General features: G+C 43.2%; 1 protein-coding gene across 8 annotated transcripts in view; it reads right to left on the minus strand.

Annotated features, from left to right (window-relative positions):
- Positions 1-27,786, minus strand: part of ATG5 (autophagy related 5) — a 145,716-nt gene that overhangs the window by 78,553 nt on the left and 39,377 nt on the right. For all 8 annotated transcript variants that reach the window (XM_045011594.1, XM_045011598.1, XM_045011597.1 and 5 more), the window contains exon 5: positions 22,423-22,585. In XM_045011594.1, coding sequence (XP_044867529.1) covers positions 22,423-22,585 — 163 coding nt within the window. The remainder of the gene's footprint in view (positions 1-22,422; positions 22,586-27,786) is intronic.

Consider the following 27,786-nt stretch of genomic DNA (forward strand, 5'->3'; position numbering starts at 1 on the left):
TGCTCCAATACTTCTGTTAGTCTATAAGGTGCCACAGGACTCTGTCGCTTTTTACAGATCCAGACTAACACGGCTACCTCTCTGACAGTAAAAAGATAGTAAGGAGACCGTGAAGGAGCTATGGAGGAATACATTTTTCTAGTTCTCCTATGGGAGTGGATATCCTTCCCATAGTCTTAAAAACCTTGTCCTTTTATTTTAGTCTAGTATAATGCTTTTTATTGTGGTTGCTTCAATCTTCACTAAAAAGATTGAGACCTGATGCTTACCAAAAATATTAAAAACTAGGGGGAAGGATCTCAGGCCAAAATAAGAAAAGAACAGGTTAAAGAATACGGTATATAGTTAAGTTAGATGTATTCAAGTCAGCAGTGTCTAATAAACTTTGCTCTAGAGTACTTAAGGAAACAGCAAAGCAATTCTTGAACCATTAACAATTATCTTTGAGAATTCATGGAAGATGGTTGAAGTCCCAAAGGACTGGAAATGGGCAAATATATTACCTATCTTGAAAAAGGAGGACCCAGAGAATTATATACCAGTCAGCCTAAATCAATATATCAGAAATATACTGGAACAAATAATTAAACAATTTGTTCAAACCTAGACAATGATAGGAGGATGTGTAGTAGTCAACACATTTGTCAAAAGCAAATTGTGCCAAACCAATCTAATTTTCTTCTTTGACCGGTAGAAGTGATATACTAAAGTGCCTGGAATTTAGTAAGACTTTTGACACAGTCCCACTTGACAGTCTCATAAGCAAACTAGGGAAATGTGTTCTAGATTAAATTACTATACAGTAGGTGCACAACTGATTGAAATACTGAACTCAGTAACACAGGCAGTGGGGCTCAGAGTCTAAACAGTGACCGAAGTATGTGAACTTTGGCAAGGTCATACTCCCTCAAAGTCATTGTGATGGTGTAATGAGTGAATGTATGTATGGAGTATCAGGTAGTAGAGCTGCAAACGTCCAGGATAGGTAAGTGAGCAGAGATGTTATCAAAAGCTTAGGGTCTGTGATGGTAAGGCACTGTTCTGGGACAAACAGGCCCAGAAGCAAGTTGCCAAAGGTTCAACTGGAGGCCCCATGAAAGTAGCTAACACTGTGTTAAGATCCCAAAGCAGAACTGATGCTTTTACAGGTGGAATCAGGTGAGCAATTCTCTTGAGAAACACTTTTTTCCCTTGAAAATGGGGAGTGAATGGCAGAAGTATCTGCCAGATGAACCTTTAGGGAACTTAAAGAAAGGCCAGAAGACTTCAGATTTAGTAAGTATTCCAAAATGCCCTAGATACTTGCCCTCATAGGCTGAATCCCTTAAGTAGAAGCCCAAAGTGAAAAACACTTCTACTTTGCTAAATAGGAGAATATAGGAGATATTTTACCTAATAGTCGGAAACACTCTTGGACTACTACAGAGCAGCTTCTCTCTTCCCGATCTAGCTACTGAAAAGCCAAGCCCGGTGAGTGTCTCAGCTGATTGTAAAGGCATCTACTACAACTATTCTTGTTGAAAGGGAATGTGAAAAGGGGGTCAACCACTCAAATAGTCCTGGTCCATCCACCATTCCAGAATGTATGTAAAACTCCAGAAGGAACCAGCTTGTCCAAATTATGTCTGCTTGGTTGGTAGACTGATTTGAGCCATGCTTGTAGTCTCCCATGCATGGTTGCATACATACATGGCGTCATGTAATATAGGCATACTTGGGCCTTACCAGAGGGATGAGAGCTGAGTTACACACTGAAAAGTGATCAGAAACCAGTTTTTCATATTTGATTTTGGCACAAGATCTGAACCAGTTGAAGCTTCATCCTTTTATTTGTATATGTGCTCTGTGTAAGCCTTCACTATTTTGTTTCTAAATCACAGTAATTTGAAGAAATGCAGCATTTGAAAGCAGAGCCACGAGTTATTGGATAGTGCTCAACAAACGTATATATAGAGATCTAAGTCATGGTTGTAGAAGCAGAAACAGACCTCATATAGTCTGAGGGTGCTTGGAAATTACAAGATTGGTAGCAACAAATAATGCAGTTGGCTATCCACTTGGAACGTCTTTGTTTAGAGATTGCAGACTCTTTTGATCTGTCTGCACCCAAGAAATAATTTGAGAGTCTTTCAGAAAGGTTTTGTACACGGCTCTCCTGACATCAAGTGTGGGTAACAGCGCTCTTCTTTGCCTAGGTGAGATGTAGGGTGGAAGATCGGAAGGTGAATGGGTTGGTTAATATGAAACTAAGAAGATATTTTGGGTAAAATCTTGGGGTGTGGCCATAACGTAAAAGATACTGTGAAAGTTGAGCCAATGTGATGGCTACCAGAAATGATTTTTTCATCGATAAATGGAGGAGTGAGCAGGTAGCCATTGGTTCAAACCATGATTTGTAAGGCATTTAATAACCAGATTGAGGTCCCAAACCGGAGCAGGACATCTGACAGGTGGAAAAAGATTTCCAAGCTTCATGAGGAACTTCGTTTTGGGTGGGAGAAAAACCTTTTATTGGAGAATGGAAAGCTGTGATGACTGCCATGTGGTCTCTAACGGAGCTTGGGGATAGCCCTGAGATTTGTAGTTCTAGGATGTAGTCCAGTGTATCTGACAGAGATAAGATTGTTGGTGGAATGTGTTTGAGGTCATACCAGCAGCATGTAAACTGTTTTCTGCTGCATAACAGCACTCTTTTTACTTCCTCTGAACAGGTTGTTTCTAATCCCATTAAAAAGGTTGCAGTTTCTCTCACAAAAATCACGGATTCTGTGACTTTCTGCGATCTCTGTGACTTCTGCAGCAGCTGGTGCAGCTGACTCCAGGACCAGCTGCTTGGGTGCCCCATGGCCAGCCAGACCGGCCATCGCTGGAGTGACCCAGGGCCAGCCACACAGGCCACTGCTCAGGAGGCCCCAGACGACTGGCTCCAGGACTGCCCAAGCCGTGGCTGGTCTGGCTGGTCCCGCAGACCGGGGTGGCCCAGAGAGCGCCTGAGCAGCGATCCCAGGGGCTGCCCTGGGGCCAGCTGCATTGGCCGCTGCTTGGGTGGCCCCAGGCAGTAATCACCTGAGCAGTGGCCAGTGTGGCTGGCTCCAGGGAGCTCCCAAGCAGCGATCCTAGGGACGTCCTGGGGACCGCCAGAGCAGCAACGGTCTCGGGGTGGTTCAAGCAGTGGCTCCAGGGGTGCCTGCAGGCCATCTGGAGAGCGGCCCCGGGGAGCAGCGGCTGAGGGAAGTCAACCTCCAGCACCAGAGCCAGTTTCCACCCCCCCATTTTTAAATTCACAAGGGAAGATTTTCTTTTGTTCAGTCTTGAAAGTGGTTCACCTCATACAAAGTTCCCTTCAGTGTCAAGAGTAAATTAAGGTCCCTTACAGTTTAATGTAGCAGTCTCCAAAACCAAAGGACATAAAGGAGGTGGCTTTTTTTTTTTAAATGTAAACTGCAAGTACCTCTTTCTTTCTGGCCCAGTCACTTGCAGGGTGTTTTGGCTTGTGCATATTCACACGTTTCCTCAAGGCTCACAGAGGCCATGTCTATACTTACCAGGGATCAACGCTGCTGCGATCGATGCAGTGGGATCGATTTAGCATGTCTAGTGAAGATCCGCTAAATTGATAGCGGAGCGCTCTCCGGTCAACTCCGGTACTCCACCAGAATGAGAAGATTAAGATAAGTCGATGGGAGAGCATCTCCCATCAACACAGCGCGGTGTAGACACCGCAGTAAGTTGAGCTAAGCTATATCAACTCCCTATGTTATTCACATAGCTGGAGTAGCGTAACTTAGGTCAACTTACCACAGTAGTGTAGACAAATCAGAGAGCACCTCCCTCCCCACCCAGCCTCCTGTATTCTTCAAGCAAATTCTGTTTACAAATCATAGATACCAAGGCCAGAAGAAACTGTTATCTTTTAGTCTGACCTCCTGTATAACACAAATGCAGGAAGCAATGAGACCAGATGACCCACCTCCTGCCTCTCCCTTGGCCTGCATCAGCCCCTGTCCTACCCATCACAGTTGGCCTATGTGAAATCAGGTGGTGATCGAAGCTAGTATACAATTGTCCACAGCACACAATATTTAATTGTCTTTGGCAGCCTTAGTAGAGGTGCCCAGAATCCAAAGTGCATGGAGACATGCAGTAATTTTGGGGAGTGGCTCCTCTAGAACAAGTTTGAGACATCAGTGACCTACAATTATGAATCTTATATTATTGCTGTCACAGCTCTACTAGCTGTAGAAATAAAGGACTGCACCTTCCAGGTCACTCAATTCACTCTCTTTCACATGCAACATAAATCACACCAGTGATGTGTAACCGTAAGTATTTGGTAGAACCATTACAAATCAATCTGACTGTTAAGATGCCAGCTGAATAACAGACCATGAGATGCTCCTATTGACAAATTAGCTCTGAAACTGCATAGCACCAACAATCCTATGGAATTATGCCTAGAAGACAATGTGGTAAAATGGTATCTACCCCTCCTATCAAAAATACCCACCTTTCCCATTGATCAGACCCCTAGCACAGATTGCCTCTATCTGGGAAGAGGGGAAGTAGCCTTCTTCAAAGTCAGCACCAGTCCTACCGTTGTAGCTCTAACCTTGTTGTTGGTCTCAGGGCTGGCTCCAGACCCCAGCGCGCCTGCGGATGCTCCACTGGAGCCGCGGGACCAGCACACCCTCCGCAGGCACGTCTGCAAGAGGTCCCCCGGAGCTGCGGGACCGGCGACCGGCAGCGCGCCCCCTGTGGCATGCCGACGTGCTTGGGGCGGCCAAATTCCTAGAGCCGCCCCTGGTTGGGCTAGTTACAAACACTTTATAAATCACTTTAAATTGCTCAGCCAAACAGTCATATTATGTATGTGAAGCTCTCTTTTTATCCAGAATACCTCACGCATAAAACAAACATTCTAGAAGCATCACATTTAAAACTTATCCTTTATCAACCATATTTACATTGTATTATATATAGAATTAACATTTAATTTGAAGTTGATAGTTCTTTCATGGCTTGGCTACTGAAGGATCCCTCTGTAAAACTTAAGTGTGCCAAAATCATTCAAAAACAACGAGGAGTCCGTGTGGCACCTTAGAGACTAACAAATTTATTTCACTGTTCCTGTTCTTGTATCATAAAAATGCAGAGTCAAACAACCAACTATCATGCTGCTGCTGCTGTTTTGGTAATGGAGCATAGGAAGAGTCAGAGATAAAAATTTGCTGGGCCAACCTCTGACTACAGTCTAGCTGTTACACTTTTCAGACAAACAAAGTATGTCTGAATACTGACAAGGTATTTATTATCTAGTATGGAGACGATTTTCACTTTTAGCTTTACATTGCTACAAATAGGAAAAAAAAGTGTTTTTTCCTTTTTCATAAAGGAGTCTTATAATCACTTTTTTTTATGGAAAAATCCCCATGATATGTTGACCTCTTGCCAACTGTTTTATTACTGAAGAAATCCAAATAAGTAAATAAAATTGTCCAGATGATACCTCTGAGCACTGCAATGTGAACTCACTGTTCTGAGAAGTTGGCAAGTTTGTAGGTATTTCCAGATTACTTCCAGGTATTACGTGATAATGATCTGCTATGGAGAACTAGAAGGTAATTTGTTCCATGGTAAAAGATTCAGGCTAAATAACAGCAGAGAAATAGATGCAAACGGTGTCACATAAGGATATAGATTTCATATCTCATCTTATGGAGCTGAGCTTTCACCAAACATTTATAATGGGAATAAACTGTTGCTTCTTTACATTAACACATGGCATTCATTCTTTAGGGGATGACCTCTAAAGTAAATGCCAACTAATGCCATGTGTTCTACAATCCACTATTTAATTGGTTGATCTCTTATAGGCATCACGGAAGAGGCAGGTATTAAAAAGAGATCTGAAAGTGGAGAGAGTAGTGAGCTTACAGAGCAACAAAGGAAGGCTTCCCATGCATATAGTTATTCAACTGTGAATTTGGTTTTAAACATGCAAATTCAAAACACATTGAAATTAAGTTCATTAATATTAAATAAGTCATGAAATTCACAAGCCTATAACACCTTGTTATTAAGGGTGCCATCTTATTGTTATATTACCTAATTATGCCTATTTATTGGAAAATTGTATTTTACTTTACTGCAGAGTGAAACTGTGCCTTTGGGATCAATTTGAGCAACCAAGCTGAAGAATCACAATTCTTCATGTCCAAACTGCAAACAAGACACCTAATATAAATAAGGAAAACTTTAAAGCTATGTTTAAAATTAGAGTGTGTAGTGACATGGCTTTAAAAAAAAAAAAAAAGGCAGTTTAACTTATAAATTCCCCCTCCAAGGCATTTATCCCAATGGAACGGGCACAGTTCCAGTGGACAAAGAACTCTCATATAGTTTTCTCTCTCTCTCTGGAGGCCATTTACAAATGTTTTAAGAACATAAGATGTAGAGGCCTTTGATTCATCACATCTACAAAGCACGGTAAAACTACTGATGTACCGTAGACAAGATACAAATGGCCAACAAGCAATAGCTGCTTGAAAATGTGTTACAAACACGATTATCTAAATTATTGTTACAAGGGAAAGTGACGTTGCTCCATTCCAGACAGGAGACAGAGAATGGCCTTCCTAACAGAGAATGGCTTATTGTGGAAAAAAGAGTTCATTCTTTAAATAGTTTTCCTTCTGAAAATTTTAAAACTTTAATTTGTACAATATCAAAGTTTTTGCTTTTCTTTTGTTGACAATGCAAAGGAGGAGAGAGAGGAAACAGAAATCCAGATAGGGACAGAGGGAAGGGGAAAAGAAACCTAACAAGAAGGAAGTATTTTTGTGGGAATGGGCAGAGAGATAGATAGAAGGGTTAGGGAGGCAAGGCTATATGGGAGAAAACTAGGTATGGGTTAAAGAACTTGCCCTGAGGCCTTACAAAATTTAAAAATGAGCCTTGTGGGAAATGGGAAACAACACAGATTAGGAAGAGTCATAATAAGAAATTTTCAACAACAGGTAAGGAGATGGGGAGAAGAGGCAGAAAAACCAGAAATGAACACAGAAATAGGCAAAACGGAAGATAAAGAGTATGGAAAAAATTAACAATATTACACGGAGGATTTAGAAGTTGGTGAACTTTACTGTTTATATTATTTTAGTTTTCTGACTAATGTTCCACAACTACTTTTTTGGGAGGAAGAGGTGATAACACAATGTTATTGATAAGATTCAAATCAATTTGTTGCAAGCATGTAACTATATTAATGGGTCAGTTACTTTGAAAAATTATTTGACACAGCAGCAGGTTACAGTCTCTTGATTGTCAAGCCCTGAACATATTTTTTTTTCCAGATGTAAGTAGGATACAACCTCTGTAATTATCTTCACTTAATGTACAAGCTCATGTATTGAAGTTTCATTGTAAGTGTTCTGTTTTATTGCATTAGAAACTGGCCATATATTTTTCCCCTTCTAGGTCATCAGTGTATCTAGATGAACCTCAAGAGATGATATGCAAGGCATCAGGCCAAAGTATTTTTTTTTCTTTAAGCAGAAACAGCAACTGTACTTATTCCCATTGCTCCTATGTGAAAACATACATCTTATTACTTAAATATGGAGTGTAACAAGGCTTATATTATGGCCAAACAATGACATCTTGGCAGCTGTTAAGCTAGGCCAAATAAAGGAATCTGATCATTGTTCCATAAAAACACCCCAACTGTCATGTCTTGAAATGATAAAATATTAATTTCTAAAGAAAAATGTGTTATGAGAAAAATACTTCTAACAAAGAAAAAAACACAAAATTGTGCCCATGAGGAAAGGTCACAAAAGTCCAAGAATTTTAGTAATCGATAACCAACACCATTCAAACATTTCAGCAGCAAAACACAGAGATATAATATTTTAACGACAAACCTGAAATGGCAAAAAAGGAAAGCTTTAAGATACCATTTCATTAACCTGTTCCAGCTTCTCTCAGCATGCCTCAGACAACTGACTAACTAGGAAGAAGAAGTAAGTAAGTAGTATAGTAGTTTTACAGAATATTTTTTAAAGATCCCTCAATTTGTATTTATGTCTACCAGATACTTGAAAACAGAAGTTGCAGAAGGCACAGAGGTGGATGGGAGGGACACTGAAGGAACAGAATCATAGCATAATTACTGTTTTCTATAAACCACTCACAATAATCACAGCTTTTAAAAGTGTTGTACTAAAAAACCTGTATTTTCTCTTTAACTTTCACTGGTTATATTTTTTAGCAATATTAATTAATATTTTCATTCAGCGCTACGTTTGGTTTAATCTAATGGAAGATTCCTAAAAAGAACCACTACTTGGGTTGGCCTAAAATTTAAATCATGCTCTCCATAAAAGACATGTAAAGCTAATTTTCTGATTGTTTGATAGGACTGAGACAATCATAGAATCATAGGACCGGAAGGGACCTCAAGAGGTCATCTAGTCCCCTGCACTTATGACAGGACTGAGTATAGACCATTCCTGACAGGTGTTTGTCTAACCTGCTCTTAAAAATCTCCAATGATGGCGATTCCACAACTTCCTTAAGCAATTTATTCCAGTACTTAACCACCCTGACAGGTATTTCAGGTAGTTTTTCCTAATGTCCAACCTAAACCTGCCGTACTGCAATTTAAGACCATTGCTTCTTGTCCTAGCCTCAGCAGTTAATAAGAACAATTTTTCTCTCTCCTCCTTGTAACAACCTTTTATGTACTTGAAAACTGTTATGTCCCTACTCAATCTTCTCTTTTGCAGACCAAACAAACCCAATTTTCTTAATCTTCCCTCATAGGTCTCATTTTCTAGACCTTAAATCATTTTTGTTGCTCTTCTCTGGACTTTCTCTGCTTTGTCCACATCTTTCCTGAAACGTGGTGCCCAGAACTGGACACAATACTCCAGCTGAGGCCTAATCAGCGTGGAGTAGAGCGGAAAAATTATTTCTTGTGTCTTGCTTACAACACTTCTCCTAATACATCCCAGAATTATGTTCGCTTTTTTTTTTTTGCAACAGTTACACTGTTGACTCATATTTAGCTTGTGGTCCACTATGATCCCCAGATCCCTTTCCGCAGAACTCCTTCCTAGATAGTCATTTCCCATTTTGTACGTGTGCAACTGATTGTTCCTTCCTAAGTGGAGTACTTTGCATTTGTTCTTACTGAATTTTATCCTGTTTACTTCAGACCATTTCTCCAGTTTGTCCAGATCATTTTGAATTATAATTCTATCCTCCAAAGCACTTGCAACCCCTCCCAGTTTGGCATCGGCCGCAAACTTTATAAGTGTGCTCTCTATGCCATTATCAAAATCATTGATGAAGATATGAACAGAACCGGACCCAGAACTGATCCCTATGGGACCCCAGTCATTATGCCCTTCCAGCATGACTATGAACCACTGATAACTACTCTTTGGGAATGATTTTTCAACCAGTTATGCATCCACCTTATAGTAGCTCAATCTAGGTTGCATTTCCCTACTTCGTTTATGAGAAAGTCATGCAAGACAGTATCAAAAGCTTTGCTAAAGTCAAGATATACCATGTGTACCGCTTCCCCCCATCCACAAGGTTTGTCACCCTGTCAAAGAAAGTTATCAGGTTGGTCTGACACAATTTGTTCTTGACAAATCCATGCTGACTGTTACTTATCACCTTATTATCTTCTAGATGTTTGGAAATTGCTTGCTTTATTATTTGCTACATTATCTTTCCAGGTACAGAAATTAAGCTGACTGGCCTGTAATTTCCCAGGTTGTCCTTATTTCCCTTTTTTATAAATTGGCACTACATTTGCCTTTTTCCAGTCTTCAGGGGGGGATAGCTCAGTGGTTTGAGCATTGGCCTGCTAAACCCAAGGTTGTGAGTTCAATCCTTGAGGGGGCCACTTAGGGATCTGGGGTAAAATCAGTACTTGGTCCTGCTAGTGAAGGCAGGGGGCTGGACTCGATAACCTTTCAAGGTCCCTTCCAGTTCTAGGAGATTGGTATATCTCAAATTATAAATAAATTCTGGAATCTCTCCCATCTTCCATGACTTTTCAAAGATAATTGCTAATGGCTCAAATAATTCCTCAGTCAGCTCCTTGAGTATTCTAGGATGCATTTCATCAGGCCCTAGTTACTTGAAGACATCTAATTTGTCTAAGTAATTTTTAACTTATTCGTTCCCTATTTTAGTCTCTGATTTTTTAGCCTACCTCATTTTCACTGGCATTCACTATGTTAGATGTCCAATTACCACCAACCTTCTTGATGAAAACTGAAACAAAGATGTCATTAAGCACCTCTGTGATTTCCACATGTTTTGTTATTGTTTTTTTCCCCCCTCATTGAGTAATGGGCCTACCCTGTCCGTCGTTGGTCTTCCTCTTGCTTCTAATGTATTTATAGAATGTTTTCTTGTTACCCTTTATGTCTCTAGCTAGTTTGATCTCATTTTGTGTCTTGGCCTAATTTTGTCCCTACTTACTTGAGGTTTTTTTACCCACGAAAGCTTATGCCCAAATAAATCTGTTAGTCTTTAAGGTGCCACCAGACTCGTTTTTTTTGTACATACTTGTATTATTTGTTTATATTCATCCTTTGTCATTTGACCTGGTTTCCACTTTTTGTAGGACTCTTTTTTGAGTTGTAGATCATTGAATATTTCCTAATTAAGCCAGTGGTCTCTTGCCCTACTTCCTATCTTTCCTACACAGCGGGACAGTTTGCTCTTGGGCCCTTAAAAACGTCTCTCTGAAAAACTGCCAACTGTCTTCAATTGTTTTTCCCCTTAGACTTGCTTCCCATGGGATCTTACCTACCAACTCCCTGAGTTTGCTAAAGTCTGCCTTCTTGAAATCCATTGTCTTTATTTTGCTCTTCTCCCCCCTACCATTCCTTAGAATCATCAACTCTATCCTTTCATGATCACTTTCACCCAAGCTGCCTTCCTCTTTCAAATTCTCAACCAGTTCCTCCCTATTTGTCAAAATCAAATGTAGAACAGCCTCTCCCTTTCTCCACCTACTGAAATAAAAAATTGTCTCCAATAAATTCCAAGAACTTGTTGGAAAATCTGTGACCTGCTGTATTATTTTCCCAACAGATGTTTGAGTAGTTGAAGTCCCCCATCACCAAGTCTTGTGCTTTGGATGATTTTGTTAGCGTTTAAAAAAACCTCATCTACCTCTTCTTCCTGGTTAGGTTGTCTGTAGTAGACCCCTAACATGACATCATCCTGTTTTTTACCCCTTTTATCCTTACCTAGAGACTTTCAACAAGTCTGTCTCCTATTTCCATCTCAACCTCAGTCCAAGTGTATACATTTTTAATATATAAGGCAACACCTCCTCCCTTTTTTCCTCGCCTATCCTTCCTGAGCAAGCTGTATCCTTCTATACCAATATTCTAGTCATGCTTATTATTCCACCAAGTCTCTGTGATCCCAACTATGTCAAAGTTGTGTTTATTTACTAGCATTTCAAGTTCTTCCTGCTTATTCCCCATACTTCTCGCATTACTATATAGACATCTAAGATACCGATTTGATTCCCCACCTCCCCTAGTTCTGTCTTGTCTCTTCCTTATCCCTGCTATAGCTGCCCCTGCTCCCCGCAAATTCTAAACCTTCTCCCGGGTCTCCATATTATTCACATACCTGTGGGTCACCTGCCCGCTTCAAACCTACTTTAAAAGGTCTCCTCACTAGGTTAGCCAGTCTGTTTCCAAACATGCTCTTCCCCTGCCTTGATAGGTGGAGCCCATCTCTGCTTAGCAGTCCTTCTTCCGGGAACAGCATACCATAGTCAAGGAAGCTGAAGCCCTCTTGGCAACACCATCCTCACAGACAGGCATTCACCTCGAGGATGTATCTGTCTCTGCTTGGGCCGATACCCTTGACCGGAAGGATGAAAGAGACCATCACCCGCGCTCCCAACTGCTTCACCCTTACTCCCAGTGCCCTGTAGTTACTTCTGATCTGCTGAGGGTCATACCTCACAGTATCACTAGTGTCCACATGGATGAGTAACATGGGGTCAGAGGGCTTGACGATCCCACTATAACATCTCTGATACAGGCCCCTGGCAGGCAGCATACCTTCTGGGATGCCATGTCAGGGTGACAGATGGGTGCCTCCATCCCCCTCAGAAGAGAGTCACCAACCACCACTACCCTATATTTCCTCCTGGGAGTGGTGGCTTCAGTCTTCCCAGCCTTGGGGGAACATGGCTTCTCTGCTTCCACCTTTGGGGGTGATTCCTCATTGCTCGTTGCCAGGGCAGCATAACCATTTTTCATCACCATGGTGGGTGGGTTCAGAGCAGGTGTGGAGCATTGCCTGCTGCCAGAAGTAACCATCAGCCAGTGTCCTCCCTGAGACAGAGCTATATGCTCCTCCCTGGTGGTGTGACAGCAGTCCTCTGTAGCTGGATAGCTTCTTCAGCCTTGCATGTCTCCATATGAGTATTCTCAAGGAATTCTTCATGGCCACAGATGCTCCTCAGCCTAGCCATCTCCTCCTGTAGCTCTCCCACCTGCTTTCTGAGAGATTCTACCAGCAGGCACCTTTCACACTGGATGGTCCCTCCAGCCTGGCTTTCTGAGAGTGGGAAATGCCAGCCACAGTCTCTGCAAATCCACACCAGGATCTGGGTAGAGGCATTCATGGTTAGGTTGTCTGTCTGGATAAAGGTGCAGGTGGAGGAGCTAGGAGCAGCGTTGGTACTGACAATGCAGCCCTTCCTAACCATAGCGATTATACTCCTTCCCACAAACTCCCCTTGGTTGCTTACCCTCTGGTTTTTAAGGCCTTCTCTCCTAGGTCAGCCCTACCCCCTCGTTAATCAGACAATGGGGAGGGTGATCACAAGGCTGACTGAGGTGGATCAAAGATGATCAAGGTTGATCCAGGGAACAAAGGCTCAAACAGTCCCCAGACACACTATCCTAACTGACCCTGTAACTGAAATATTCTGAAAGAGAAAGAAAAACTACAAACAGCCAAACAAACTCACTCACCCCAAGGTTAGTACTCGCACCTTGTTCATTCAGCAGGAGGATCTCCTTCTCAAATTCCCTTTTTTGCAGACCCCTGTTCGGTAGCTCCCAATGAAGATGACCAGAAAAATTTACTTAACATTTTATTGAATTTAAGTTTATGGCTTTCCTTTTCAACTGAATCAGAAAATCCTATCTTTAACAAAATGGATCTATGAGAAGCACCATTTCCCTAAAAATCTCAGAGTCAAACTCTAGAAGGACACAACACATGCTATAAGTGGTCAAATGCAGTCCATAACGTGGAACCAGCTATGCATTCATGGTAATTAGCCATAAACTAATCAACATTCAGGAACATTTTAAACAATAGACTGTAATGGTGAGGTATGTGCTTGAGTGAACACTTGGGCAGGCGGGTTCTTGAAGGTAGAAAAGGGAAAGAGCACCACATCTCACCTTGGGCCCACTAGGAGCTCTGACAAAATCTTCAGACAGGACTATCTGTAGTGTCTCTTCCTTCCCTTGAGTATTATTGCCATGTCTGGGACAGACCAACTGTTTTTAGGTGCCGGGGGGCGGGGGGAGAGACGGGGACAGAACAAGCCAAGACTGAAGGAAAGATGGTTGCAAACTCAAAATAAGATGGAGTAAGTATATGGTGTTATAAGCACCAGAGGGTGATTCTGAATTTGATTTAGAGATGAGAGAATGCTTCTGTTTTCCATCATCAATCTGGTTCCATTTCCTGATGAGAGAGAATAGTCTGAGCATAGCATTCTGAACACTCTGAAGAATAAATATTTAGGAAGATAAGGAAGGGAGAATGCAGGCACCAAGAAAAGAAGCCCTTAAGGAATGAATAAGGGCTTTAGAAGAAACAGGGTCAAAGTGAGGAGAAATTCTAATAAAGCTCCTGAGACTACAATAGGCAATATTTACAGACAAGAGAGATGTGAGAAAGAAACACCACGTTCAGCAGTGGAGGTGTAGCCAAAATTCTGAAAATATGCATTTGTTTGGTGTTTTTTGTTTTATACTGGACACAAAAATAGCAAGTTAGAAAGAGAAAATAATAAACTAAAAAACAGTTTCCTTCTGAAATGTAACTTGCTCTGACAGATGTATGTCTCCATTCCCTAAAAGCAAGGAAATAGCCTAGCCTTGTCCCAAGTTTACCCAAATTCCTACTAACAGAGAAAAATACTATTTAAATTTTGACAGCGCTCTGGGGGCTGGAGGGTGAGAAGAAAAAGATGGTTTAATGATTAAAGAACCTATTACCCTCCCAGTCACTTGTTCTCATACAGAACCCCTGACAATTTTCTGAATAAATATTATCTGCTTTACTAATTTAAAACAGTCAACTTTTGTTTACGTTACAAAACCCCATTTGACATTAGGGTGATCTGTTCCTCATTGTCAAAATGTGCTGGTCAACACAACGAAATATATTGTAGGAGCACGGCTAATAAGTGTCTCTACCAGTAGGCTAAAGTATATTAACAATCTTTTGTTGAGCCCTGTGTGTCATGTATATTCAGCACAATGCAATCCTGAAGTGCCACCTCAATGCAAGATCCTAGCTATTCCTATTTATTATTTTACAGTGCCTTAAGAATGTACCTCAAAATATTTTAGACATGACCCAGAGGGGTAAACAAAACAGTAGGATAGGGTTGAGAGTGTAAGGACATAAAAGAGTAGTATGCAGTAGTTTTTTAAATAAAAGTAATATATCTCTTAGCTGTCCAACTTCTTGTAAGCACTGCAATAGAAAGGGGTATTAAAGATGATTTATGGGGAATATTTTTAGGCAAAAAAATGTGCCTTTTATCTTCTATAATATAAAAAAAGAAGGCCATACAAGTTTTTTTTAAAAAGCTTCTGCTGCTTATTTTCTACTTCAAGTATCAGAAACAAAGTCTGGTCTTCACTGGTTTTGCTTGAGGAACCCATGAACATTTCAGAGCATGTATCTTATGAGTAAGGCTACGTGTCTGTCATGGAGGTCATGGCTTCCGTGACTTTCTGTGATCTCCATGACTTCTGCAGCAGCTGGCACAGCTGGCTCCAGGGCTGCCATGCCCCTCCCTGTCAGCAGCAACAGTAGTTTTGGTATGGGAGGGGGCTCAGGGCTGAGGCAGGAGGTTGGGGTGTGAGGCGGCGCTTACCTCGAGGGGACTCCCTGGAAGCAGCCAGCATGTCCCTACAGCTCCTAGGCAGAGGAGCCAGGGGGCTCTACTGCCCTCGCAGCTCCCATTGGCTGCAGTTCCCGGCCAATGGGAGCTGCGAAGCTGGTGCTTGTGGCTGGGGCAGCATACAGAGCCTCCCTGGCCTTCCCTTCCCTTAGGGACATACTGGCCACTCCCAGGGAGTCTGCCAGCCCGGTCAACCCTCCCCACCCCCAGCATCAGTGGGGGTCCCGGACCGCATGCCGCCCCCCACCCCGCCAGATCACCCATGGTGCCCCCAGACTACCCACAGCTCCCAGGTCCAAGTTTTAGTTAGGGGAATATATTAAAAATCATGGACAGGTCACGGGTCATGAATTTTTGTTTACAGCCCGTGACTTGTCCGTGACTTTTACTAAAAATACCCGTGACTAAAACATAGCCTTACTTATGAGCTCTCACATCAAATGAAAAGCAGGTGTGCTGAATCTTTAACCATGACTTCCTTTAACACTTACAACTTCTGTTACTAATAGTTTTTGATAAAGTTTTGAGCAGTTCAATTAAAAATAATTTCCCCTCTTAAGTTGTTCAGCTTTCACTTTCTTGACCATGTGACATCATTTCAATAGAGACAAGACCTGAATTTCTAATGTAAAAAGCAAGCCGAAAAAACTATTAAGCCAATCCCTTCCCACACCAAAAAACCCCAACAACCTGTCAGGCCTCCTTGATCCATCATAATGATGGAACAATAAAGTGACTCAGAGGCAAGGACAGCAATAAGAAATGTCCCTGTAATTAGAAATATAGATACAGCTTTGTCATCAAAACACTCTCATGGATCTCTTATTCACCTTCTCCTCTTTGCCCCCACAACGTTTCTCTCCTCTGTCCTGTTCACCTTTCCCCCTGCATCTGGGACTAGTATGACACACATACATATCCCAAGGGAGCCAATCCTCTAGGTGAGAAACACCAACTTAGAAATAGCGCTTTAATGATATTGAAAGGATAAATGAGATCACCACAGGTGCATGGACAGAGACCTGGCCTCTTCCCTGATTTGGTGGCTGATCAGTAGGCCAACCAAAGGGACTGAAGAATGATATGACACCAGGTCAGGCAACCCCAACACAAGATTTGCCATAAATCCACTGTTACTGCTCATCCCTTAAGGGACACTAGGGCTGCAGAGAGTGTTGATGGAAAGTTACCCATGCAACCAGACAAAGCAACTGCAGTTCAGTTAGAAAGACCAACCCAAACTAATTTATAATATTTGTAATATTGATTGTCCCTTCTGACATCAGAAAATTATGCAAACTTGCTATTTACAAAAAAATCACGTTTAATGCCTTAAGCCATCCACTAAGTTTGATACAGAATTGTTTATGCTAGCAATACTTTAAAAATGTAACTATCGTTGTTTTTGTTGAAGATATGAAGAAAATTACTTGAAGTTTCATAAAAAAAACAATCTGCAGATGTGTATCATAAGGTATGAAGCAGTTATCACAAATGCTACTTTCTTTTCTTTTTTGTGGTCATAAACTTTGTTTCAGAGAGAGGTTTAAAATCATTACATCTAAAACGAAAGCCTATAAAAACATACTGAAAGGTACAGCATGTCTTAAAAAGAGTTTTCTTAGTTTCACAAGCTTTTCTTATTTCTCTTTTACGGAGAGCTGAGACATTAAAATTAGCATTTGAAAGTATTCAAAAGCTTGTTAAACTTCTCATTTAGATGTCAGGTTTCCCAGGTGCTGTTTCTCACGAAATACAATGAAACCTGTATAAAACCAACCTTACTAGGCAAACTCCTATCTTAAGACCATCATTCCCAAACATACGTAGTACAATTCTGGTTCACTATAACTGATAAACACCAACTTTTGGTTTATCCATTAAAGATACATGCAGTTACAATGAAACCTAACTTATGTTACACTTATAACTGAGCTAGATGTTTCTTAATACATATTCTAACAAGTGGCTAGCAAGCTTTATTTTAGCTGAGATGACTTTTTGTAACTGATTTTTTAAACCACTATAACAATAGTAGAATCTATAACTAGAGCCATCATAAACAGTCCCAGCACTTAACTGGGCCTATTGCTAGAGAATAAATTCAATTAAGAGGGTACTAAAACAAACTTTCACTTGTATAATATGATCATTTGATTCCACTAGACCAATGTAATAGTAGAATGTGCCAAGAGAAGTTATAATAGGCTCATTCGCTCCTCAATTAATTCTTTATAGTAATCAAAAAATTATAGAAGTGTAGAACTGAAAGGGACCTGAAGAGTTCATTTAGTCCATTCCCTAGGGCTGAGGCTGGACTAGGTATTATCTAAACCAGTGCTTCTCAAGCTATCTGATGTGGAGGACCGGTAATTTTTTTCCCAATGTGCCAGGGACCAGTGCCATATTATTATCCTATTCAACGCTCTTATGAGGAAACTCGCTGCAGACCAGCAGCCGATGGCTCGTGGACTGGCACCGGTCCGTGGACCACCACTTTGAGAAGCACTGATCTAGACTGCCCTTGACAGGTGTATGTCTAACCTGCTCTTTAATCCTCCAATGATGGGGATTCCACAACTTTCCTTGGTAACCTATTCCAGTATTTAACTATCTTTATAGTTACAAATTTTTCCCAATAGCTAATCTGAATCTCCCTAGCTGCAAACTAAGCATACTACGTCTTGTCCTAACTTCAGTGCATATGGAGAACAACTGATCACCAAATTATGCCTTGTGGATTCTATAGGACCTTAATACAATCATCCTATGTCAAATGAGGGACCTTCACTCATATTATTTCCTTCTCTAATATGCCTGATATACCTTAATACTCACTTGGTAATTGTGTAAATCGTTCACTGTACTTTTTATAAAGCTAGTCATGAAATAAGAGCAAATAACTACCAACACAAGGTATTACTATGAGCATTTGATTGTTGGGAGAACCATACAAATGACAAGTTTCTATTTCCAAAAAATGTTGAGAGTCCAGAAAACATTAGCGGTCTCAAAACAAGAAACAGTATACACAGAGTGTTCTACTCCATTTCTCTTGAATACAGTTGTTTATGATACAGATGATGTTGTTCTTTTGTTTAATGGATATGGGTATAGCAAACCATTTTCTCAACATACAACTTCCGAAAATATGCACTCTTACTGATTTACAAAACAATCCGCCCTTTTAAAATACTTTACTTTTAGGAGTAATATGGTTTTCAGCTAGCTAAAATTCTGTATTTACTGTTAATATGAAAAATATGTCACTCACCCAATTAGCTGGATTTACACCAAAATGGATATTCACAACTAATCAGAATAAGTTTTTTGGTTGTTTTTTTAAACTGACCCAAACTTTAAAGCTATTTCCCACTAATTACAGGGTGCAAATCTACGGAATTTTATTAACTGCATCCCTCAGAACTCCACCAACCACATGTCCACCAACCACTATCATGACTCATTCATCTTCCCACTGTCCCTTATAGCAGGGGTCCCCAACCTTTTCAGGACCAGGGACCGGTCATGCCGGCGGAGGGAGCGCTCGTCCCGCGGCTCGGGTAGACCTCCCGCAGGCGTGCCTGCGGGAGGTCCACCGGCTCCGGTTGAGCTGCCGCAGGCATGACTGCGGACAGTTCGCTGGTCGCGCAGCTCAGCTGGACCGCCCGCAGGCATGCCTGCGGCAGCTCAACCGGAGCCGGTGGACCTCCTGCAGGCGTGCCTGCGGGCGGTCCAGCTGAGCCGCGCGACCAGCGAACCGTCCGCAGTCATGCCAGCGGGAGGTCCACCGGAGCCCCGGGAGCAGCGGACCTCCCGCAGGCATGACTGCGGAGGGAGCGCTCGTCCCGCGGCTCGGGTAGACCTCCCGCAGGCACGCCTGCGGGAGGTCCACTGGGTCGGTTCGCGGCCCGGTTTGTAAGAGGCCGCGGTCCGGTACCGGGCCGCGGACCGGGGGTTGGGGACCCCTGCCTTATAGGACCCAAAACATCATTGGGTCCCCAGGGAAGACATCGTCAGTACTAACAGCAGCAAAGAATCCTGTGGCACCTTATAGACTAACAGACATTTTGCAGCATGAGCTTTCGTGGGTGAATGCATCCGACGAAGTGGGTATTCACCCACGAAAGCTCATGCTGCAAAATGTCTATAAGGTGCCACAGGATTCTTTGCTGCTTTTACAGATCCAGACTAACACGGCTACCCCTCTGATACTCAGTACTAACAGTATTATGGGCTAACAAACTCAGAGTTTAGTTATTTTGCAAGCCAGAAGCTACTTCAAATGGCCAGAATAACTCAATCATTTTAGACTGAGACATTAACCAGGAAAAAAAAACCACCACAAATTCAGGCTGACATTTTATACATTAAATCTTAACTAATTTCCTGACTTTATTGGTTCTCAAGCTTAATATGCAGTTTTACAGTAAAAGTTTTTTTAACCAGCATGTTGGGGAAATGGGGGGTGCTGGTAAATTAAAAATGCGAGTTAACTCAGAGGGAAGGGTTTGGAGTGTAGGGGTGGGGGATGTGTGCGGGGGCTGGGACATGGGAGGGGCTGCAGGGCACAGGCTCTGGGAGGGAGTTTGGGTCCAGGAGGGGGCTTGGGGCATGGGTAGGGGCTCAGGGTGCTGGATTGGGGGAGGGCACTCACTTCCGGCAGCTCCCCGCAAGCGGCTCCCCATTCCTGCTGCTTCTGGTGGTGGAGGCACGGCCAGGTGTCTGTGCAAGCAGGCACGCTGCCTCTGTCTGCAGGCGCCTCTGTCTGCAACTCCCATTGGCCATGGTTCCCAGCCAAGGGGCTGGGAGCCACAGACGCAGTGCTCAGGGAGTGGGGACAGAGGCAGCATGCCTGCAGAGCCGCCTGACCATGCCTCTGCCAGCAACAGCAGGGACGGGGAGCTGCTTGTGGGAAACTGCCAGAAGTGAGCCCTCCCCCCCGCAATCTGGCACCCTGAGCCCCTCCCATGCCCCAACCCCCTGCCCTCTCCAGGACCCAAACTCCCCCCCAGAATACACCCCGCAGCTCCTCCCACACCCCAGACCCCCTGCCAGCCCTGCACCAACCACATTATAAACCAGTCTTTCAGTGCAGATCAGAAATGCCGGTTTATAGAGTTTGCTGGTTAGTGAAGTGCCAGATAAAAGAGCTTTCACTGTACTTGGTAAGTTTTCCTTGTCTTTCTCAATATGCATTTTGGCATGCTTTACATATTCATATGTACTGTATAATGTTTTAATACATTAAATTAATTAAACTTGCGTATTTGAAGGGTTTTACTGCTGGGGGAATTTCCTTTTTTCTCCCACGGAAATGGGCTGCAGAGCTGCTGGCCACCACTAGGGGCTGCTGGACTCAGAGGAGCCCAGCTCCCAACGAGAAGACACTGCGGGGAGGCTGGTGTGTGTTTCCAGGCTGCTACAGTTCTCAGCACACCCTGAAGGAAGGAGGCTGCGTGCAGGAAACGCCATACAAACCCAAGCCCCAGCATCAGGCTGTTTCTCCCTCTGGATCCTTGGGTTCTGGGGGTAGGGGAGTGGGTGTCTGAGCTGAGGGGTGAGGGGGCATGCCTGGTGCTGGGGAAGGAAGGGGGGTGCAAGTGTCTGGGCAGGGCGGGGGGGTCTGCAGCTGGGCTCTGGGGGGTCCCATGGCTGGGCTCTGGGGGGTAGGGGATGTGTGCGAGTGTCTGGGTTGGTGGGGTTAGGAGATGCCAGTATCTTGGCTGGAGGAGGCCCCACAGCTGGGTGCTGGGAGGGTGAGGGGGGCGGCATGACTGGGCTCTGGGGGAGTAAGGGGTGTGGATGTCTGGGCTGGGGTAGATCCTGCAGCTGGGTTCTGGTGGGAAGGGGAGTGCAAGTGACTAGGCTGGGGTGGGCCCCACAGATGGGTTTTGGGGGGGTTGGGGGTGCAGATGTCTGCCCCCGCCCCCCGCCGCTGGGCTCTGAGGGAGACAGGGCAGAGAAACAGGGGTTTCTTTAACTCTCTATTCCTCGGGGACTTTTTTTTAATGTGTCTGTATTGTTACAGACATAGTTGCTGACAAGTATTTTGAAATAATTGAAACTGGCATGATTATATAGTGTTATTTTGAAAAATAAAACATGCAGAATTTTGCAGAATTTTAAAATATTGTGTACACAGTTTTTAATTTTTTGGTGCAGAATTCCCCCAGGAGTAATGGTTTATATCTTGTATAAGATTAACCAATATTAACCAATGGCATCTTCTAGAAATCTGACAAAGATATGAAAATATATTTTGAAGCATTTACCACACAAGTAATATACACATTAATATGCAAATTAGATACAATTAACTTAGGTTTGAACAGAGACTGGGAATGGTTGGGCCATTACACTAATTGAATCTATTTCCCCATGTTAAGTATCCTAACACCTTCTATGGGTCATCTCGATTATCACTTCAAAAGTTTTTTTTTCTCCTGCTGATGATAGCTCATCTCAATTGATTGGCCTCTTACAGTTGGTATGGCTACTTCCACCTTTTCATGTTCTCTGTATGTATAAATATCTTCTTGCTGTATGTTCCAGTCTATGCAGCCGATGAAGTGGTCTGTAGCCCACGAAAGCTTATGCTCAAATAAATTTGTTAGTCTCTAAGGTGCCACAAGTACTCCTGTTCTTTTCACACAAGTACTGTAATCTGTTCTATTAATCTAGCCAGCAGTTAGTGAAATATCTACATCCTGTAAGAAATGCAGTTATAAAGGTGCTTAGCTGGCAGATCAACAACATTTCCCAATTTATATTTGGGGTGGGAGAACGGGCAAGATTATTCATATGCCAGAAATTGTAATGAAAGTTTAGCCTTGTTGCCCCACCAATGATCTCAAACCATAAACCAGAGGAACCACTTTTTTTTAGTGTTAGAGATAATTCATACTCAATACTAATTAAGACCTGGGTGTGTCTCAAGTTCAGACAAGCAGTTGCATCAAACTATATTAAATATGATGTGGTTCTGTGTGAACTGAGTCACAACCCAGTTTATTTCTCAGAAGATCTCAAGCTACTAGAGGTGAAAAACAGTTGATTCTCCACTAAATTGCTTAGCCCTTTGGTTAGACTACAGTGTGAAAAATAGCATTTTATATTACTCTGCTACAATAATTCAGATTTTGAAGAAAAACTTTTCTAACATCCTAATAAATTGAAATTTCTTTAATTTGACATGTTGTATTTACCATTCTGTAACCCCATCCAGAGCTGTTTATGATCCTTTTTCTGCATCTCATTGATGACTTGACTTTTGTGCTTTAAGGCATCTGCTTCCTTTACACAAGCCATGAAATGAGCTTCAATCACATCTTTAGAAGGACAGTGCAGTAGATCCTTTTCTGGGAAATTCTAGAAAACAATGTTCAGAAGACAGACCAAAAGAAATAAGTATATTGTGCATCTCTTAGTAATAAACAAAAATATTTATTTTTCAGCAAACACTGAGACAAAGCAAATAGATCATTAACCCTCATCCAGTTTATAGACTTCAGGTTTAGTCACAATACCTATTTGTGAATTAAGAGATTTAAGTTTTAAAAAAATGATTTATAACTGAAGCATCATTCAGATTTCATGGATTCACTCATGGAAGGAAAAACACCCCCAATATCAAATTGGAAGTTTTTCTTGCTTACATAGTATTTGATACCTTTTAAGTTTTGGTATCATATGTTGGCCATTTCTCTGCAACAGTAGACAATACTGTAAGTTATCTCCTTCCAACAGCAACTTTCCTGATGGGCCGGTTTACCAGTTTCTTTCAGTCATTCATTTTTATTTCCTCCATTTGGGTATGTTGTACCAAGTTTTCAACACACGGTGTCAGATGCTACATATACTATGACAATATAGGTAAGCAGGGCCCTATCAAATTCATGGTCGTGAAAAACGGTCTCCCCCTATGAAATCTGATCTTTTGTGTGCCTTTACCCTATATTATACAGATTTCACGGAGGAGACCAGCTTTTCTCAAATTGGGGGTCCTGACCAAAAAGGGAATTGCAAAGAGGGGGTCGCAAGGTTATTTTAGGGGCATTGTGGTATTGCCACCCTTACTTCTGCGCTGCCTTCAGAGCTGGGCAGCCAGAGAGTGGCAGCTGCTTACTGAGAGCCCAGCTCTGCAGGCAACAGCGCAGAAGTAACGGAGGCAATACCATACCCTGCCAGCCTTACTTCTGCGCTGCTGCTGGCAGCGGCTCTGCCTTCAGAGCTGGGATCCCAGCCAGCAGCTGCCACTTTCCAGCTGCCCAGGTCTGAAGGCAGTGCCAACGCCAGGAGCAGCACACAAGTAACAGTGGCACAGGGGTCCCCAACTCGGAATGCGCCCGCATCCTGGCCGGCGGTGGAGCATCCGCTGAAATGCCACCGAATTTCTGTGGCATTTCGGCGGCATTTCAGCGGATGCTCCACCGCCGCCATGGTCCTTCTTCTGGCGCTCGCCAGACGAAAAGGTTGGGGACCACTGCAGTAGCAGTACCGTAACCCCCTCCTACAATAACCTTGTGACACCCCCCAACTCCTTTTTCGGTCAGGACCCCTACAATTACAACACCGTGAAATTTCAGATTTAAATAGCTGAAATAATGAGATTTATGATTTTTAAAACCGTATAACCATGAAATTGAACAAAATGGACCATGCATTTGGTAGGGCCCTATAGATAAGGCAACACCACCTGCAAGTACTTTCCCCTGAAGACAGTGCAAATCCTTACCAGAGTTATTTTTACTTGTTAGGGCTAAGATTTATTTATTAGTTAACTGGTTCTTTAATGGTTTTATATGGCTGAACTTGGTGCACTGTACTCCCTCAAGCACTACAAATGTAAGGTTTTTCTACTTTTTAAAAGACAGCAATTTCCAGTAATTATATCTTTCCTTTTTGTTAAATTATAGTGAAACTTTGTTTTTGCAAATAATAAATGTGTTGCACTTATTTAGCAAATCCAAAGATTAACAACTCTAGAATCAATACACTTAATGTACTAGACATACTGTATAAACCTCTGGATGGTGACAAATTTCAAAATAGTTAAATTAAACTTTTTCCTTTCTCAAGACGTATAGTGCCCCTGTTAGTGGACATCTAGTCCACTGATTTAAAAAAATTGAACTGAATTAAAGTGTGATGGTGATAACCAGGCCAGTCAGGTATTTGTATTTCTAATAGAATCAAAGTTTGGTTGATCTCCTCTATGTTGGAATCAGCATAACGGTAAGCATACTTGATACACAAGCGGATCCAGAGAGACAGGACAAATCCTTCCCCTTATGAGGACCCTCAAAAAGAACCCAAAGCTTGATACTTCTGGAACTCCTGAGCACAATAAAAGTAAACTCTGATGATCTCCCCTATTGTTAATGAAAAGCAACAGAATTATTGTGATGAGGGAGGAGGATAGAAATTTGGGAGATAAATGTCCTGATTAAGGTGGAAGAATTAAACTACATTAGAAGGACAGACTGGCAGGTACAAAAGGATTATCTTTTTCTTATGAAAAATCATGAATGGAAGATTACAAAAGAATGCCACAAGCTTTCTAATTCTTAGGGTCAAAGAGATGATCACTAAGATGGCTAGCTTCCATGTCAGAATCAGAGGGACTAATAGAGGGATTCATGTGTGTTAGAGCAAAACGGATCTTAAAACCAAGTTAAGGCTACAGGGAGGAACCGGAGACTTGACTTGGACCTAAGAGGATATCTCTTGGCAAAATCTGGTCACTTAAGAATAAGCCCTCATACAGATTTCCTCCAGGTACTAATGGCAGACCCCAGAGCCCTAAAGGTATATAGAAAAGATTCTGAACAAAGCCATCCTGAATGTACACCAGAATCACTGCAGCAGCCTGGGGCTGGGGGAGAGGTGCCTCTCCTTGCCTGCATGGCGCTTGATAGACCTGCTGCACGGCCATGCAGCTTAGAGGAAAATTAGCTGCACACTCGATTTTGGAGAGTTATCTCCCATCTGTGCCCCCCACTTCTAAAAAAACAGTATTTTTGCAGAAAACAGGAGAATTTTCTTTTCTCAGCTAGCATAAAGGGGAGAGGGGTTTGTAATGTGCGGTGAGAGATGTGCAAAGGGGGGGGGAACGAATGCCCCAGGATGGATCCTCCTTGATATCATACATTTGACTAGCCCCTGTCATTCCCAACCTTAGGAGCCCAGTCAGGAGCCTATTGGGAGGACGAGGGAGGTATATCAGATCTCCCTCAGGCTGGGATTTTCAGACACCAAACTCCCCCTCCCCCCAATCTCACAAAAAAGGGGCCTGGGCCACAGCTCCCACCCCAGCCACCTCTCGGCAGCAAAAACCACCATGTCCCTGGACATCTACTGCTGGGCAAGTGGGGTTGGGGGGCAGTGCTTTAGCCCAGTCATGCCACAGCACTGGAGACACTAATGACTCGGGAAAGCATTACAAAGCCTGGCCAAGCCCTTCACCTGAGTTCTTGCAAAAGGGGCGACCTGGAGCTGCTGCCTCCTCCTGACAGGGTCAAGCATGTCCCCAAGATCAGAAGTGCTTCCACACCCCCACATCCCACAGCAACAGGGGAGAGGCCACATGTGCCCTGTCATTGGGGGAGGGAAGGATATTATATTTCAAGTTCCCAAATAGTTCCGTTGCCAGGAGAGGGGTGGGGTGGGGTGGATACAGTTACTATCGCAATACCATATCATGCCATCCTTACTTCTGTGCCGCCCAGCTCTGAAGTCAGAGCCACCGCCAGCAGCAGAGATGTAAGTGTGGCAATACCATATCTTGCCACCCCTACTTCTGCGCTACAGCAGAGTGCCCGCACTAACTTCAGAGTGGGGCTCTCAGTCAACAGCAGCTGCTCACCTGCCCAGCTCTGAAGGCAAGGAAAAAGGACAAGCAAGGAAGAATCACGGACATCTGTTTGTATTTTGAAAACCAATGGTTTAAGTAAAGGCAGTCTCACACAAAGACGCAAGTGGAACCATAGAATAATAGGAACACTAGACTGGAAAGAGGTGGTCCTGCCCATCCCACCACATGGAGGGATGAGGGAAAAGAAGAAGGTTGCTGCTAGACTTCCCTTGTTTCTGAAACAGCATGGGTTTTGTGTCTGACTTCTGAAAGGAATGATGTTGGTATATAGTCCTTTGGGGTCAACAGCTGATTAAAAATCTACACCCCGAGAAATAAGGCTCATTCTTCTATATGAGGATAGACAGGATTTGAGACAGCAAGAGGAGAGGGCAGGAAAAAAACGGTTACTCACCTTCTCATAACTGTTGTTCTTCAAGATGTGTTGTTCATGTCCATTTCAATCAGGTGTGCATGCGCTGTGTGCACGCCAGCTGGAAGATTTTTCCCTTAGCAGCATCCATAGGGTCAGCCTGGGCGTCCCCTGGAGTCGCGCCTTATGGTGCCTAATATAGAACCCACATCAGGAATGCTGCTGAGGAGGCCTGAGCCCTGGTGAAGTGCATGGGGATAGATGGAGTGGGCACCTTCACCAAGTCGTACCACTCCCGACTGTATGCCATCATCCACGACGAGATACGTTGTGATGAGACAGGGAGACCTTTCATTCTGTCTGCCACCACCACGAATAACTGGATGGACTTTCAGAACAGCTTCGTTCTCTCAATATAGAAGGCTAGAGCTCTGTGGACATCCAATGAGTGAAGCCTCTGCTCCCTGCCACTTGAATGTGGCTTAGGGTAGAAAACAGGGAGGAAGATGTCCTGGGTGATGTGAAACTGGGAGACAACCTTTGGGAGAAAAGCCGGATGAGGTTTGAGCTGAACCTTGTCCTTATGGAATACTGATGTAAGGGCCCTGAGCTCTGACACTCTCCTAGCTGAGGTTATCACCACTAGAAACACCACCATGCATGAGAGATAAAGCAGGGAGCATGTTGCCAATGGCTCAAACGGTGGTCCTGTAAATCTGGAAAGGACCAGATTGAGGTCCCAAGCTGGGATAGGCTGTCATTCTTGCGGGTATAGTCTGTTGAGACCTTTAAGGAAATGGTTGACCATTGGATTCGCGAAGACTGAGCAGCCTTCTCCACCCGGATGGAAGGCGGAGATGACGGCCAAGTGAACCCTACTGATAACATGGACAGTCCCTGTTGCTTAAGATGGAGGAGGTAGTCCAGTATAAATGGCACTGAGGCGAGTGTCGGAGACTGAAGATGCTGCTCCACCCAGATTGAGAATCTCTTCCACTTGGCAAGGTACGGCACCCTTTTGGAAGGGCAAAGAGAACTTGTCTGACTTGATCAGAGCAGGACAGCTCCACAACGTGGAGCTTCCACACTGTGAAGTGGAGCGACTCGAGGTTCAGATGTCAGAGGCGGCCGTGATTGTGCATTATTAGGTCCGGGACGAATGGTAGTGTAACTGGAGTTGCCATGGACATTTCCGGAAGTGATGTGTACCAGTGCCGGCGTGGTGAGGCTGGAGCTATTTGGGAGAGGGATAGCTCAGTGGTTTGAGTATTGGCCTGCTACACCCAGGGTTGTGAGTTCAATCCTTGAGGGAGCCATTTAGGGAACTGGGGTTAAAAAAACTGT

The sequence above is a fragment of the Mauremys mutica genome, chromosome 3, assembly GCF_020497125.1.
Source record: "Mauremys mutica isolate MM-2020 ecotype Southern chromosome 3, ASM2049712v1, whole genome shotgun sequence".
In the NCBI taxonomy this organism is placed as follows: Eukaryota; Metazoa; Chordata; order Testudines; family Geoemydidae; genus Mauremys; species Mauremys mutica.